The sequence below is a fragment of the Brachionichthys hirsutus genome, chromosome 6, assembly GCF_040956055.1.
Source record: "Brachionichthys hirsutus isolate HB-005 chromosome 6, CSIRO-AGI_Bhir_v1, whole genome shotgun sequence".
Classification (NCBI taxonomy): Eukaryota; Metazoa; Chordata; class Actinopteri; order Lophiiformes; family Brachionichthyidae; genus Brachionichthys; species Brachionichthys hirsutus.
This window is the reverse complement of record NC_090902.1, coordinates 13,161,482-13,176,781: the sequence shown is the minus strand read 5'-3', so window position 1 is coordinate 13,176,781 and position 15,300 is coordinate 13,161,482. Positions and strand designations below refer to the sequence as shown.

At 47.2% G+C, this 15,300-nt stretch overlaps 2 protein-coding genes across 2 annotated transcripts in view; both read right to left on the bottom strand.

Moving 5' to 3' along the window:
* Nucleotides 1-7,761, bottom strand: part of gpc4 (glypican 4) — an 11,799-nt gene extending 4,038 nt beyond the window's left edge. The window contains 1 exon segment of the mRNA XM_068740105.1: nt 7,608-7,761. Coding sequence (XP_068596206.1) covers nt 7,608-7,761 — 154 coding nt within the window.
* A 372-nt stretch (nt 7,762-8,133) lies between these two features.
* Nucleotides 8,134-15,300, bottom strand: part of gpc3 (glypican 3) — an 85,386-nt gene continuing 78,219 nt past the window's right edge. The window contains exon 8 of the mRNA XM_068740104.1: nt 8,134-8,777. Within this exon, the coding sequence (XP_068596205.1) occupies nt 8,134-8,777 (644 nt within the window). The remainder of the gene's footprint in view (nt 8,778-15,300) is intronic.

Sequence of the window (15,300 nt, the reverse complement as noted above, 5' to 3'; positions counted from 1 at the left end):
CACTGCGGTTTAGCTAACACCTGCATCACATCCCGTCTGTCGGCGACACGCAGACGTGACTTCAGAGAGCGTGTGGAGCGGAGGAAGGAGTTCACACTCCACCCCTGCAGTTTGGGAGCAGAGCTCACGGGCCCCGGCCACGCTCCTCACAGCTGGTAAGAGTGACACCATCGCCGCGGCGATCGGCACAAAGGAGGCTCAAATATCAGAGGAGCAAGGAGGGGAGGAAGAACAATCAGACGCCATCGGGCAACGACGACACAAAAGAACTTCAGCTGTGCTTCGCGCTCGCCGGAGCTTCAGCAAAAGGGAAGTTTAGAGTTCAGTGACGTTTAAAAGCAATAAGCTGTGTGTGTGTGTGTGTGTGTGTGTTGACAAGAGATATTACCTAAATGTGCACGCACATCACCGAAAAACGTCTCTGAGCAGGAGAGAGAGAGGAAGACGAGGAAGCGGGGACAGCAAAAACAGAAACGCTGACCCGGGAAAGATGGTGAAAATGAGAGGAAATCGCCAAGGGCTGGAGAAAGAGAAACGATTCGGAATCAAACAACCCCCCCCCCCCAGAGGAGCAGACGGGGAGAGGATGAACCGATGCGTCCGCTGGGAGACGAAGAGACAGGAAGTGTTAACAAGGACTTAAACGGCGTCGCTCCTTTTAGCTCAAAGCACAGAAAACCACAGAGCCGGATTCTGATTTCCTGTAGTTTGCATCAGAGGGGGGGGGGGTATGGTATCCAGGAGGACTCTCCCTCTCCTCCTGGATACAGAGTCCGACCCGCCACCGGTACAAAACTCCTTCCTGTCAGTCAAACCCACCTCTCTTTCTCTGCACGCCTCCTTCAGCCCCCCCCCCCCCCCCCCCCCACCCCCACTTGCTCTTTGTTGCCGTGCGTTCCCAGCTCCAAAGTGTGGGTCTTGGTGGTCCGGTGTGGAATGTGGCAAGGAGGGGAGGGGGGTGGGGGGGCAGGTCAGCTTAAAAGGGGGTGCTCAATTGTTCCCACACACAGCACCCACCCCCCACTGATCTGTCGCTCACTTGGCCATTTGGGAGAGGATGTAGATGCCGTTACGGACGCGCCGTCGACACGCTGCTACCGAAGCGATGCTCGGAGCGAAGCGAGCACATGAGAGGAACTTAAAACAGAAGGCTGCACAAACGCCAAGTCAGGACTTCATTTATTACCCCCCCCCCCCCCCCAGTAGCCTTAAATCACTACTGAACATCTCCGTAGTGAGCTGCTGACCAGAACCAGACACCGCGCCAATCTTTGATCTGAAATCAAATAGCTGATAAGAGCCCGAGATAAGTGCAGCTGAACCCTCCCTTCCTCCTCTGGTCCGATCTGGATGCGCCACGTTCCACCCAAAGAACTCAACATCACGATACACACGTTACCCCGGCGACGGCCACGGCCCACCGCGCTTACGAGCCAACGCCAAGATCGCATCACGCCCTGGAAAACTTGATTTGGGACTGTTGAGGTCCGGAATCAGTCACAACAAACACGTACTGCCCCCCCCGTGAGCCCGACCCCTTTATTCTAATGGGAATCTGACGCAGCCAACACAAAGCAGAGGCGGTAACGCCGTTAGCTTTTAATACGCTGCTCATGAGGCTGGCAGCAAAACACATACAAAACTCTTAATTCAATTTCCAACACGGAAAGAAGCAGATAAAACGAGTGAAAATAACTTTTTGAATGCTTTCACGCCAAGAGGCAGTAAAAGCCGATCCCACTGCTGAAGAATGTTATCAGAGATTACCGCTCATGCTTGGCTTCAGCACGGGGCGCCTCAGTTCATCTCTTCCCACATAAATATTCAGAAACCTACTCAAATAGCACGCCGGGGTTAATGTTTGTCCAGCCTGCTCCTCTTGGGACGCTTATCTGGTAGGAAAAACATCTGATTAAATGTCAGGAGTTCAGGAGACTCGGTTTGAACTTGGAACAGGATTGTCGGATGCAGGAAACGCTGGGCTCGTCCTTTCGAGCGGCCGCCGCAGCGGTTCGAGGGGATTTATTGATCACGCCGGGTGGAGTTTTGATACAGAGCGAAGAGAACGTTTACCTCTAAATCACTGACATGAGGTTCCACTCGTTAGTCACGGTCACGTTGGTTTCGGTGACGCTAATTTGATGCTAGTGATCGCCGTGCCGAACGGCTGGCTAGCTTTGTGGCTCGAGTGCTCCAGTGGCGCGAAGAGGCACGACTTTCAGAAGTTCGCTGAAAGCGAGGAATGGATGTATGGAATTTTAGGAATCTTGAGCAACGCGAGTCTGAGGAGCAGCACGTGCGACCGCCCAGCAGAATCCGTCAGAAGAATCCGATTATTTCCACTGCTCCGGCCTCGCTCCCGTATGCACTTTATGTTGTCGATATGAACCCATCGGCACACACAGATGGGGGGGGGGGGGGCTTCAGTCAATGAATCGGTACAAAGATTTTTTTCAGTATCATCAATCTCTGCCTTTAAAAATCCCGTATCAGCCGTCCTCTAGTCCACGGGTCCCCAAACATCCCAGTACCGGTCCGTGAGGCATTTTTTACCGGGCCGCACAGAAGGAATAACTCATTTATACCATTTCTGTTATATCAATAATTAAAGGCTAAAAGGAGTTTTACTTTGAAAATCGACCAGATTTTCTCCAACGCAACAATCGCCTGTGAATCTTCTTGGTCACATGATACGGCCAAAAAAAAGAAGCCGTAAACTAGCAAAAATGAGTAGAAATAACAAACGTCTTTGAAGGAGAACGAAGAGAACGGCGACAAGCTAGAAAAGGAAGCAATGAAGCCTTCCAAACTGCTTGGAAGGAACCCTGGATTAAAACTAAAAAAACATGAACATGGAGACTAACATGGGCAAATCATCTTTTTATAATACTGCCCCCCAGGGATGGAACTGTTTGACTCCTGCCCTCAAAACATGCACCTCTTTGGCCTCCTTCAAAACGGCCCTAAAAATACACCTTTCAGGGGGGGCAGAAACGGAGATAGTCATCACAACTCTCTCCGGACCAACCCCCCCACCCCCACCCCCCCTTTCTTGCCCATCTACGTTGTACATATTGTGTGTCTTTTAAATTTTAATCTATTGTTATTTTGCATTTGTGGAGTAATTTATTTATATTTTTTATTTTAATACATGCTACTGTTTGACTGTACTTGTACTGTAATACATGCTACTGTGTGACTGTACTTGTACTGTAATACATGATACTGTTTGACTGTACTCGTACTCTAACATTCTATCTAATAAATATATTCATCATCATCATCAGAGAAGCAATTATTGAGACCACAGCTTTATGGTGAGTAGATATTGGTGTAATAATTGTTTAATAGTTATTGCAGGTGCATAATATAAACTTTAGCAGTTAGATTATATTCCTCTTTTTTAGTTTAATTCCCCCCCCCAGGAAAGAGGTTGGGGACCGCTGCTCTCGTCGACAGCCCGCCGCTTTGGACTGGATTTCATAACCCAATAACCCGGCAAGACACAACCCCCCCCCCCCCCCCCCCAAGATTCATGTCAATAACAGAGAACAGAAATAAAACTTTGGCCCTTTATGAAACACAGAAGGACGCTCTTACACAGCAAGGCCTGCTCACCACGATCAATCTCGCCATCCTGGATGAGCAATATCTTAAAGCTCGCTGTGCTTGTGAGGCTGCGTCACTTTAAAACAGGCTGTTGGTGCGATTCGTTATCAGCTAGAATGCAAACGACTTTTTATCTGCACGTTAGCATTCGCTTCTGGACTCCTGACCTTCAAGGCTGCCGTTAAAGGAGGAAGCAGCGATAAGGTCAAGCAATCGCAGGAGTAACAACCTGTTAGAAATAATTCCTGCAAGCTGCGTCTATGAGAATTGTCTTTTTTTGGCACTGGAACAACTCTGGCAGCGACAATGATAAAACATCAGGCATGGAGGCGATACTTAATGACGAGGCGCAAAGTGTTTCACACGAAACGAAAGAAGGAGCCGTTTACGTGTTCTAGGGATGACCTTGAGCGGCAAGACAGACCCGGGGCTGGTAGCCTGTTGGTTAATTATTAAAGGTGTTAAAACACCAGGCCTGCAGAGCTGAGCCTCTCAAATATTGGTCTTTGAGCTCTAAAGTTCCTGCAGGCCGCATGCGCCCCGCTTCTCTGGCCTTATCTTATCTGCTGAATGCAGCAGCAATAACACAGCCTGTTATTTCCCAAACCGTAATGATGCAAGCAACGCAGCCACCAGCTGCAGGACGGGACTGCAGAACGTCTGGAGCGGAGCGAGAGGCCGACGCGCTGAGGTCATGCCCGCTTAGAGTTTCACCCACAATGCACTGGGCCGATCGTGAAGCAGGAGATGCTCCTCGTGCTGAAGGGATGGAAATTTACCCTCTTTTCTTTGATGTTTGCCATTGTTTCATACCTGAAGCGTGACATCAGCCCAGGCCGTCAGAGTAAGGCAAAACACATTTGGCTTGTAGAGCTGCAATGGGGGGGGGGGGGGGGGGGGGGAGCAGCGTCGAGCCGCGCTGCAGGTCATCTAGCGTTAAATATAACCGTTTGGAAGAAGTAAACACCGCCTTCCACGAGTAGACGAACGATTCTGAGAGATGAAGTACCGTGTAGTTACGATATAAATCGTCTGTCACCATCAATACTGGACGCGCCGCGTATTTGGGAATTTCAACCACACGGTCCGAACGATTCCTCATCCAACCGTCGGGGAACCGGGGATGTTGAACTACTTCCACGTGAGCGCCAGAAGACGAGTGCGAGAGAGCAACTGAGCCTGCTGTGCTTTCACCGTCACCTCATTCAGAGCAGGCAGAAGCACGAAGGGGGGGGGGGGGGGGGTCCCCATCGGATTGTGAAACTGGCCCCAGCCGAGCCATGCCGTTCTAAAACAGGTGATCGGAATGTTGCGACTCTAATGAGGCTCATATTCCACAAGTCTGATTAAATAAACGTTTCAAAAGCTACTTAAAAAAAGGAAATAAAAAAAATACTTTTCAAAGTATTGCTTCTCTACGACACAAATCTGCTTCTTCTGGTTAAAAGGTCTGCAGAACTCAATCGCATTACTGCGCGCTTTGACTCGTACGCAGGCTGTTTAATGTGAGAAGGACATCCTTTAACAGCTAACAGCTTAAGCTAAAATGGCGTCGCGCATACGCAGGTAATAGAGAAGAAACATTCAGTTGCACTTTAACAGACCGTCTCACAGTGAAAGAAGTTAATGTTTGAAATTTGACCGATTACGAAAGCGCAACGTGAAGCCCTGACAATCATGACTGAAGGTTCTGTCGGGCTGCACATCTGGAGGGATTTCTCCGTGGAAACTTTTCAAGAAAGACGAGCTCCTTGTATCTGCGTGTTGCTTTCTGGAGACCCCCGTCTCTCCTTAATGACAGTAGACCTTGTTGCTTTGTATGGATCAATTATCTCAGTCTCTTTCAATGACAAAAGAGCCGCTCATTGAGGTGGACCCTGCCTCGGGCCCAGACATACACCAGGCAGCTATTGTAAGGAAAGGCACGTGTGTGTGGCACAAAACCCGGCCTTCATTGAGACCCTTCTTTCAAATCGCAGAGATGCAAGACAATTAAATCCAACCAATGCAGACATGTTGGGGTAATCTCCATGACATTTAGCATCACAAAGACATACAGCCACAAAACAAAAGGACCTACAGGCTGGTTTTAGTCACAGATACAAAAAAAAAAAACACAAGAAAACTCTCTCTGCCTATTTGGAAGTTACGTCCATCTCGAATTAAAATGAGTTCAAAGAAATGTTGCGATGCAAATGCAGTAAGGGTGAACGTACATTTTTGTCAGATAAATAAATACTGTGAAAACATTCAACAGTTAAATAAATAGGTGTGGGGGGGGGGGGGGGGTGAAGCCAATTATAAAGATGACTAAACTAGCATTAGCCCAGGCATGGGCAAACCCAGGCCCGGGGGCCATATGCGGCCCGTTGGTCTTTTTAATCCGGCCCGCCAAACATGTCCAAATTATATCATTAAATAAAATTGTATTATAATTAAGCCTCATTAATTTGACCTTTTTCCCTGTAATGCTAGCTGTAAAAGGCCAAATCCTTTAATGCAATAGCTTTTATGTGTCATTTATATTAGCTCACACAAATACTCCATCCATCTGTTCTTGGTCCGGCCCCTCTGTCAAATTTTAGAACCTATTGTGGCCCGCGAGTCAAAAAGTTTGCCCACCCCTGCATTAGCCCAACACGACAACGGCCGCGCTTGAATGACCCACTTCTGCAACTTCAAATAAGAATGTCGTGCTGAAGCTACTGCGAAGTGCAACTGAACCTAAATTAAATGTGGCATTTCAATGTGTGCGAGAAGCAGGGGGAAGGGGGGGGTCAAACACCAACCCCCGTCCCTGCTCCCACCTAGCCTTCATTATACACCCCCCCCCCCCCCCACACACACACACACACAAAACAGGTTTCCCCCACTTGGGTTTAAATCAGGATTACTTCAATTGGTTTGCCTTTTCACCCCTGCCTGACTCTTAACAGCAGCCAGTTATCGTCCCGTAGTTTTCATTGGTGCGTTACATCCTGCCCCGCAGAGGTGCAGGCGTGCCCCAACGCAGACAAAGCTAAAAACCACAAAATCATAGACTCGATTTCCCAGTAAGGAAAAACATCCTCAAGACTTGCTCACAATGTACAGTTTGTGTTTACCAGGTCAGCGCTGGAGGCCCGAGCTCCACAAGCTAAGGGTCTCCCACTCAGGAAGCCTGGAGATAAACACAGACCTGTCCTCTCCCAGTGGGGGGGGGGGGGGGGTCGTCTGTTTATTATACCTCTTTATTGTTATGAATTGCCTACAACTATTTCCTAAAGGAGGACTGTATTTATGGAATGTGGAGTTTTTCCAGCTGCACCTTTTCCATCTAGAAGGTTTTCACGGCGACTTTCTCCAAACTTTTCACACACGATGAATCACAATTTAGGGATGGCCGAACATGCTGTGTGCAAAACGTCCATTAAAAAACAAAAAACAAAATAAAAGAGTGACAGTAAGGCTGCACATTGTGAGATAGTAAACGCGTTCAAATACGATTCCTAACGAGATGAATAGAATAGAATAGAAAGCCTTTATTGTCACGGCAATAAAGGCTTGTGATGCCACCAAGTTAAATAAATCACGTTTCCGTGCAACAAACCCAACCTGATGTCTTCAAAGCACTTTGATAGTCTATTTTTTATTTTATTTTATTATTATTACTGCTCTATTGAACACAGCATTTCTTTTTTTCATGTCAATGGCTCCTAAACTTTATTACACATGAGAGTTTTTTTTTTTTTTTTGTCCTCAACATCTGGAAAACGCTCTAAACCCAGCTGGGACTTCCTCTGTCGGACAAGGCGACGACGGGACAGCCAAAAAATAAAAATAAAAAGAAGCTGGGCACGTCATGCTAACGCTTTGTAGCATCTCATTAGCATCGGGACCACCGGGAGAACTCGGGGGGGGGGTCCCCACGACGACCCGACGCTGGGAGCAACTGTTCTGGACTAAAAGACAAACACAGAAACACGCAGAAACACGCAGAAACACGAGGACCCACTCACCGTGCACGCCTTTGTCGGGCACGTCGTTGACGTTGAAGCCTTTGGAGCTGTACGCGGCACGAACCTCGTTGCAGTTCTTCAACTTCTGCTCCGACGCCACCGCCACGCACAGCGCCACGCACGCCGCCACGCACTGCGCCAGCAGGAGCTTCATTTTCACGGCACGAAAACACAAGTCGAGATTTTTAAAAAAAATAAATTAAAAATTAAAAAGCGTAAAAGTCTATTCGCTCGGGTGCGCGTGCGCGTGCGAGCTACAGCCGAGTGGGAGCGAGTGTCCTCATGGAGAGACTCTTCGTTTCATTCACGGTCAGCCCCGACGAGCCTCCGCTGACACGACGCAGAAGTTGTCCGTTAAAGAGGGGGGGGGGGGGTGCGCTCGCTGTCCCGGGAGGAACCGAAAAATAAAAAAGAGGCGACAACAACAAAAAAAAGTTTAAAAGTAACGCAAACCGGTTCACGGAAGAATCAGCCGCGTTGGGAAGGCGCGTTCCCCTCGTTCTTCCCTTTCTGTTCGAGCTTTCTTTCACGAGGAGGAAGAGGAGGAAGAGGAGGAGGCCGTGATTTCGGTCGTAGGACGCAGGACCGGATCGGACTTGGATCCAGATGCGAAGAGGAAAAACCCTGGTGGACACCCCGGGAGTGAGTGGAGTGCGAGTTCCGGGGACAAAGACCTGGAGAGCAAGAACACCAGGGGTGGAGCGTGGAGAAGGGTTGGAACCCTCAACCTCTCCCCGCGGAGAGACCCGGTGGAAACCAGCCAAGAAAAATCCGGACTGGAGCTCAGAGAAAGCTGCACACGAAGACTCCTGGTCCAGACGAAGACTCCTGGTCCACACGAAGACTCCTGGTCCACATGAAGACTCCAGATGCACATGACGACTCCTGGTCCACACGAAGACTCCTGGTCCACATGAAGACTCCAGATGCACATGACGACTCCTGGTCCACACGAAGACTCCTGGTCCACATGAAGACTCCTAGTCCGCATGAAGACTCCTAGTCCACACAAAGACTCCTGGTCCACATGAAGACTCCTAGTCCGCATGAAGACTCCTAGTCCACACGAAGACTCCTGGTCCACATGAAGACTCCTAGTCCGCATGAAGACTCCTAGTCCACACGAAGACTCCTGGTCCACATGAAGACTCCTAGTCCGCATGAAGACTCCTAGTCCACACGAAGACTCCTAGTCCACACGAAGACTCCTAGTCCACACGAAGACTCCTAGTCCACATGAAGACTCCTAGTCCGCATGAAGACTCCTGGTCCACATGAAGACTCCAGATGCACATGACGACTCCTGGTCCACATGAAGACTCCTAGTCCGCATGAAGACTCCTAGTCCACACGAAGACTCCTGGTCCACACGAAGACTCCTGGTCCACATGAAGACTCCAGATGCACATGATGGACTCCTGGTCTACATGAAGACTCCTGGTCCACATGAAGACTCCTGGTCCACATGAAGACTCCTAGTCCGCATGAAGACTCCTGGTCCACACGACGACTCCTGGTCCACACGAAGACTCCCGGTCCACACGAAGACTCCCGGTCCACGTGAAGACTCCTGGTCCACATGACTCCAGGACAGGAACCGCCAGAGAAGCAGAGTAGCTCACAATAACAATGACCCGGTTTAGAGGGCGCACTTATCTGTTCCGTTACCATCATTGTGGAGTGTATATATATATACACACATATATATATATATATATTTCAGTGTGGGATGTGTTTCTCTCACTGTCCGAGCCTAAAATAAACACAACAAAAGTCTTTCCTCTGGTTTACTGGGGAAACACGTGGGGCACCATGTGATAAGAGCCCATCGTTTAATTAGTACTTCCATATGTTGACGTGTCAGCGACACTGATTAAAAAAAAAAGGTTTTCTTGAAATGCATTTCAGCTTCGTCTTTTTCCAACCGGTGTGTCTTAAATGAATGTGGCTTGATCAAATCCTGCTTAGTGCTGCGGTAACCATGGAGTCAAAATTACAGGCCTGTTGTTTACACAAACAAGCCGGGCTGTGTCCTCTCAGCAATAATTTGCTGCTGCTCGCCTTGTCACGGAGCGCCGGCTGCGTTGTAAACGACGGTAAACAGAGACACGGCTAAAGTCTTAAGGAGGGTTCTAATTTATAATGACAATAACTTCCCCCACTAAGCGCTAAAATAATGGGCGTCACCGTGGTGAAGCGGGCGTTTTAATTTCATTATTCACAGGTAAGACAATCAGATGAATCCCTGGCATGCAACTAGTTAACTAGTTAACCCTTTTAACTCGACCAGGCTCCAGCTGCTGCTGTGTTCATGTCGCGTTACAAACCAGAAGACGCTAAAACATTTCAACATTCCTTGGCCGACAAGCCTCGGATGAGGGGTGTGGGATTGAAATGGTTGCAACCAGTCATGTAGGCAAATCCCTTCATTAAAAAAAGAAGTCATAACAGGACTTTTTACCCCCCCCCTGTGTTTAAACACGCCTGGGCTTGTGTGTGTGTGTGTGTGTGTGTGCGTTGGTTTGGGGGGGGGGGGGGTAGCACTCAGCAGAATGACATTCCTCCCTTTGTGTGTCCACATTCCTCAGGCGGCTCCATTCATTCTGTGTGACTGCGGCTGCTGCAGGGGAAGCCAGGGGTTGCCGGGGAGCGGAGGGATGATGCTGGATCATTGTGCACGGGAGAGCGTGGGCCCGGCGCTCCTCTCAATAGGCCAACAAAAGCTAAGAAAATGGTGCAGCGCCACGGCAATTAGACGTGAATGAGCTTTGAACGACGTGACATGTCTCCAGCTTTTCTCTCTGGCAGAGGAATTTCAACATCCAGCTTGGTTAAAAAAAAAAAGAATTGGGACTGGACTACGGAGACCAGACACACGAAAGCAGCTGAAATGATTTTTTGACTCAAGCTTAATGGTCCCAGATGTCTTTGTGGGACCATGAAGTAGTGCTGAAATACATAATCATACGGGGGCCAATCAAAAGCAGCAGATTCCTGATAGTCAGCTGACCGCTCCTGCTGACTAGTCAAATTGACTTTTGGCTCTCATGATGTGTGCTGTTCCAACCTCGCCCCAACATTACCCTAAGAAAACATGTGACCTCTGCATTTCAATAGGCCTGTTTGCCCTTTCTCCAGGCCCGCATTAGCATTCAGAGCATAATCCCCCCCCCAACCTGGGTGAACTGTTGCTCTCCCAGCAGTCAGGGTTTGCTCATCACCTCATAATCAGCCACTCTTTACCATCTTAAAAAGCTGCAACCCAGGAGATTGAAACACAGCTTGATAACAAACAGTGTTTTATCTGGATGTGGGTGTCGAAGGTTACAGCCGAGGGCGGGGTGCCGGCACGCGGGGACAGTTTGCAGGGACAGGCGTGACATGTCCCGAGCTGGGAGCGATTGGCCTTGTTAAGAAAGTAGACGGGGCTTTAAAAAAAGAAAATGGAGACAAAACAGCAACAATTAGCGCTAATGAACCCAGTTTCATTGTTGAGTGTCTGTTACCTGGAGAATGTCTCCAGGGCAGAGCTAATGGGATTCAAAGGGGGGGAGCCCCCATAGAGAGAAGCAGAAAGGAGATCTCGTGCTCACGGTGGCTCGTCATCAGCATCTGAAATGAGAGATCCAAAGACAAACATGGGGGAGTCACGGGCCGCTGTAAGGACTCAGTGCATGGGAACAGAAATGACATGATTCATGAAGGACTTTGAAGTTGGTCAGAGCGCGAAAGACTCAGAAGTAACACACGGAGAGGAAATATGGCTGGAAAAGTCTGCAGACAGTCCTTTATTTTCTATTAAAAGAGAATGTTTGTAACTGCTTTTAACTTTGTGTTGCTATCTTATTTTCTCGTTATAACTGCAATTTTAGTTTTAGTATTTTTTAGTATTACTATTTTGACAGAGCTATGTGTGCATGTTTGTATGTGTGCAGTTTGAGTGTGGATGTGTGTTTGTGTGTAAAGAGAGAGTATTTTTTATTTTTTGCTTGTTGTTGTTGTTGCTGTTGTTTTTTCATATCTGCACTGCTGTTATTTTGTTTATGTCTTGTTTTGATTGAGGACCCTCTTGAAAACGAGATGGTTTCATCTCAAGGGGTTTTATCCTTTCAAATAAATAAATCTAAATCTAAATATATGTGATCGAGTTTGGTTATCTCTCACACTGTGCTTTTGGGTTGCCGTAGCAATAACTAATGCAACGCATTATCAATGACGTCCGATAATGTGTTGCATCAGAGAGTCAACGTTATCTTTAAAGACTTTATTCTCTCAGTTTAATATTTCCTCCAAAGATAGATGCATCTGGAAAGATAAAAGCATATTTAAAAAAAAAACTAAATGTAAAAACTAAAACGTAAAACTGGCCTGAAACCAAAATAAAAAGGCTTTTTCATTGTTTTTATTTATTGTTGGGCTTTTGGTTAGTTTTGCCTCAAACGAAAGGTGTTTACAATAATGAGCCTTTCATTTCCAGGTTTTACCGAATCAAAAATCTATCCAAATGAGTATTTGCCATAGTTACACTACATATTACAAAAAAAGTAAATAAAAAATAAATATTATCTGGCACGGTCGCTGTGTTCCAATGATGGTTTATCTTTGTCAAAATGATGATGTGATTGTCCTGTTATCATGGAATTTGACAGAAGACAAACAGAGGAGGAATAGAAACTAGCTGTGACGTGAGGAGCAGCAGGAGCATGCTGTATGTGTGAGGAGATAGAGTTTCAAACAGCTTCATTAAACCAGAGAGCTGGAACACATATCTCCACCAAGACGGCTGCCCCCCCCCCCCAGGGTTCTAGCAAAAGTCCAAGAAAGTGGAAAAAGTCCTGAAGATCTTCTCCTTTATCTGATCCGGTGAATTCAGCGCTCCCCTCTGTGGGGCAGTGTCCAGCCTTCCAGAGTCACGGCGCTCCTGCAAGGCCCCGTTTCCACAACAATGTTTTCAATGAAAATCAAAAAAAGTCTTGTCTTTGTGTTTAAAAAAAAGAAAGAAACACCACCCCACCCCGTCTGCATTCACACCGCTGTGCTTTCAAAATGAGAAAGGATTCATATTAATATCAGGACAGGAGCTCTGGTGGTGCACCCCCCCCCCCCCCCCCCCCCCCAAGCACCCCAAAAATCAGCAGTGCAGAATAAGATCTCAGAGGAGCTGCAGGAAATCTGCACTTTACTAAACTCACCAGGCAGAAGGAGTTTTTCCAGAAGGTGGTTCTGACCCAAACCCGAGCTGAAGCTCAGCCCCTCGTCTGCTGTGAATCCAGCTGCATGCTGTCATGTGGCGTCTGTGGAACGGATAACTCCGTGATTACTGAAAGCTGTGCGAGGTTCTAGAGGAATTCTCGGTAATGACATTTTGTCTCGTGATGTCTTGACTTTGCATCTGATATTGATCTCCATGTTGCCAAAGAGGAAGGGGTGGGTGTGTTCCCAAGTACAACAGGTACCACCAGGACCGCGCCCGACCACGCCCGAGGGGTTGACATGCAGCATGCCACGAATAAATGTCTGCATGTGAGCCTTTCTGGCCTGCTGTGCTGCTGCACTTTAAATTAGACGGTTCATACATTTACATTTACTCAAAATACTTTTTTTTTCCTCATTCAGCATCTTTCTGACAAAGACAGAAACAAACATTGTCTTTTCTCCGCGCTGCTTTCATTAGTTTTCGGGTGGGGCCTTTTTTATGGAAGCGCGTGATGTCATTTATTATTGCTCACCGACCGTAAGCGAATCGATCTGATTGTGCATGTTTGTCCGTACTGTTGAACGTTGGCGGGGCAGTAAGCGTTTAATGTTGGATGCCTTTTTAAACGGCAGTCTTTACAAATTTAAATCATAATTCCTATATCTATTGCCTCCTTCTGCCATCCGGACACCAGTCTTGTAATGCTGCATGTTATTTTCACACACACACACACACAGACACATAAACAAAGACAAAACTGCAAAACATTTTATTATGCGTTGTCATTTTCTCATCACACTAAACTGAATAAAATGACTTGACGCAGTGCATTTATTTTCCTAACTCCTGCCTCCGGGGCTGAGGCTGACTGTTTGATGTCTCATCATGACAAACATGTACATTAATTATCGATGCATTCTGTTTAGACGAGGCCCCTGCTACGCTGCATGACTCATGTAAATCAGCGGGAACTGGCTACACGTGACCTCTTCTTGAAATTACGTGTTGAATAATCTCATTCATCTGCATCTGGACATTCATCTTTTGTCCAATGACACACAGTTTAGCGTTATTGACAGGTAGCCTGCCCAGAGAGCACGCTGCCTCTCTCACCCATAGTCAGCTGGGATTGGCTCCTGCATGGGTCCCCCCACGACCCGCAGGAAATAACCAGGATGGATTGACGGCGCGACTCACAGCAGGCAGTCAGCAGGCAGTCAGCAGGCAGTCAGCAGGCAGTCAGCAGGCAGTCAGCAGGCGAACAGCAGGCAGTCAGCAGGCGAACAGCAGGCAGTCAGCAGGCTGACAGCAGCAGATACACGTTCAGCTTTTTTTTTTTTATTGGGCTCTTTTCAAACTTCCATCGTATTTCTTCCAGTCTAAACAGTTTTGACCACATTTCATTTTGTAAACCAAACAATAAAAGACCTGACATCCCATTTAAACAACAACAAAAAAAAAAACCCAGAGAAGAACATTAAATAAATTAAACACAAAAGGCCAGACTTTAAGAACGTGTGAGACAAAGTGCAAACCAACATTGTCAAACGTAAATAATACAGCCATATTTCTGCATGTTTATAGCTCGTGTTTACTGATCGCTTTACCCACAGTGCTAGCAAAATAAGTTAAAACAATTGATGCAAGACTTCAAATTTCAGCAAAAAACAATAAAGAATCCAAAAAAACACATTTTCTTGTGGAAGTCGCCAGAATTTCAAAAGAGCGTGTTTTTGCAAACATGGAAACAACACAGAGAACCATATATCTGTACAGTTACCGGGCTGATGTGAAGATGTACACGACCCTTGAGTCTTTTTTATTTGTTATTTTTTAATCTTAGGGCTGTTCTAAAATCAGCTGTGCTACAAAGTGAGGCCAAACACAGAGCCTGGTAGAATGACGCTACCTCTAAGACACCAACAGTTACAGAGAGTGAGGGAGATGTGCTGTAAGAAATAAGAGTTTTTGAAGGCGCACTGCTTTCAATCCTTTAACCCTCTGGCCCCCACCCCTGGATACGGGCCCCAGCTGAAATCTGAGTGGCCCCTGAAACGCCCCTGTCCTTTTTCAGCAGTACCTCCGACCCTCTTGAAATTTCACCCTGCTATTTTTTTTGTTTGTCTCTCTGTGCCATGTCTGTTATTTCATAGATTCCCATTGGACGCTTTCTTATTGACTATTGATTACTCCGCCCGGTCACCTATGTACTTTATCAGTTCACAGCACTATTGCAAACTGTTTAACCGCTTACGACAGCCACCGTTCATGTCGGCCGTGGACATGACCGTGTCCATGTGTGGGGGGACGCTGCAGGAATGTCCGTCCACCAGCAGCTGATTTGTGCTCTGACAGGATTCAGCCAATCAAAGCCGAAGGTCTCGTCTCATTTCTAAGACAAACAAGAATTTGGGACTATCTCAAACCTTTCCTGGGGCTTATCTGGTTGCAGATGCGTTCCATAGTATTTTAATTACTTATTAAAAGTACTTTATG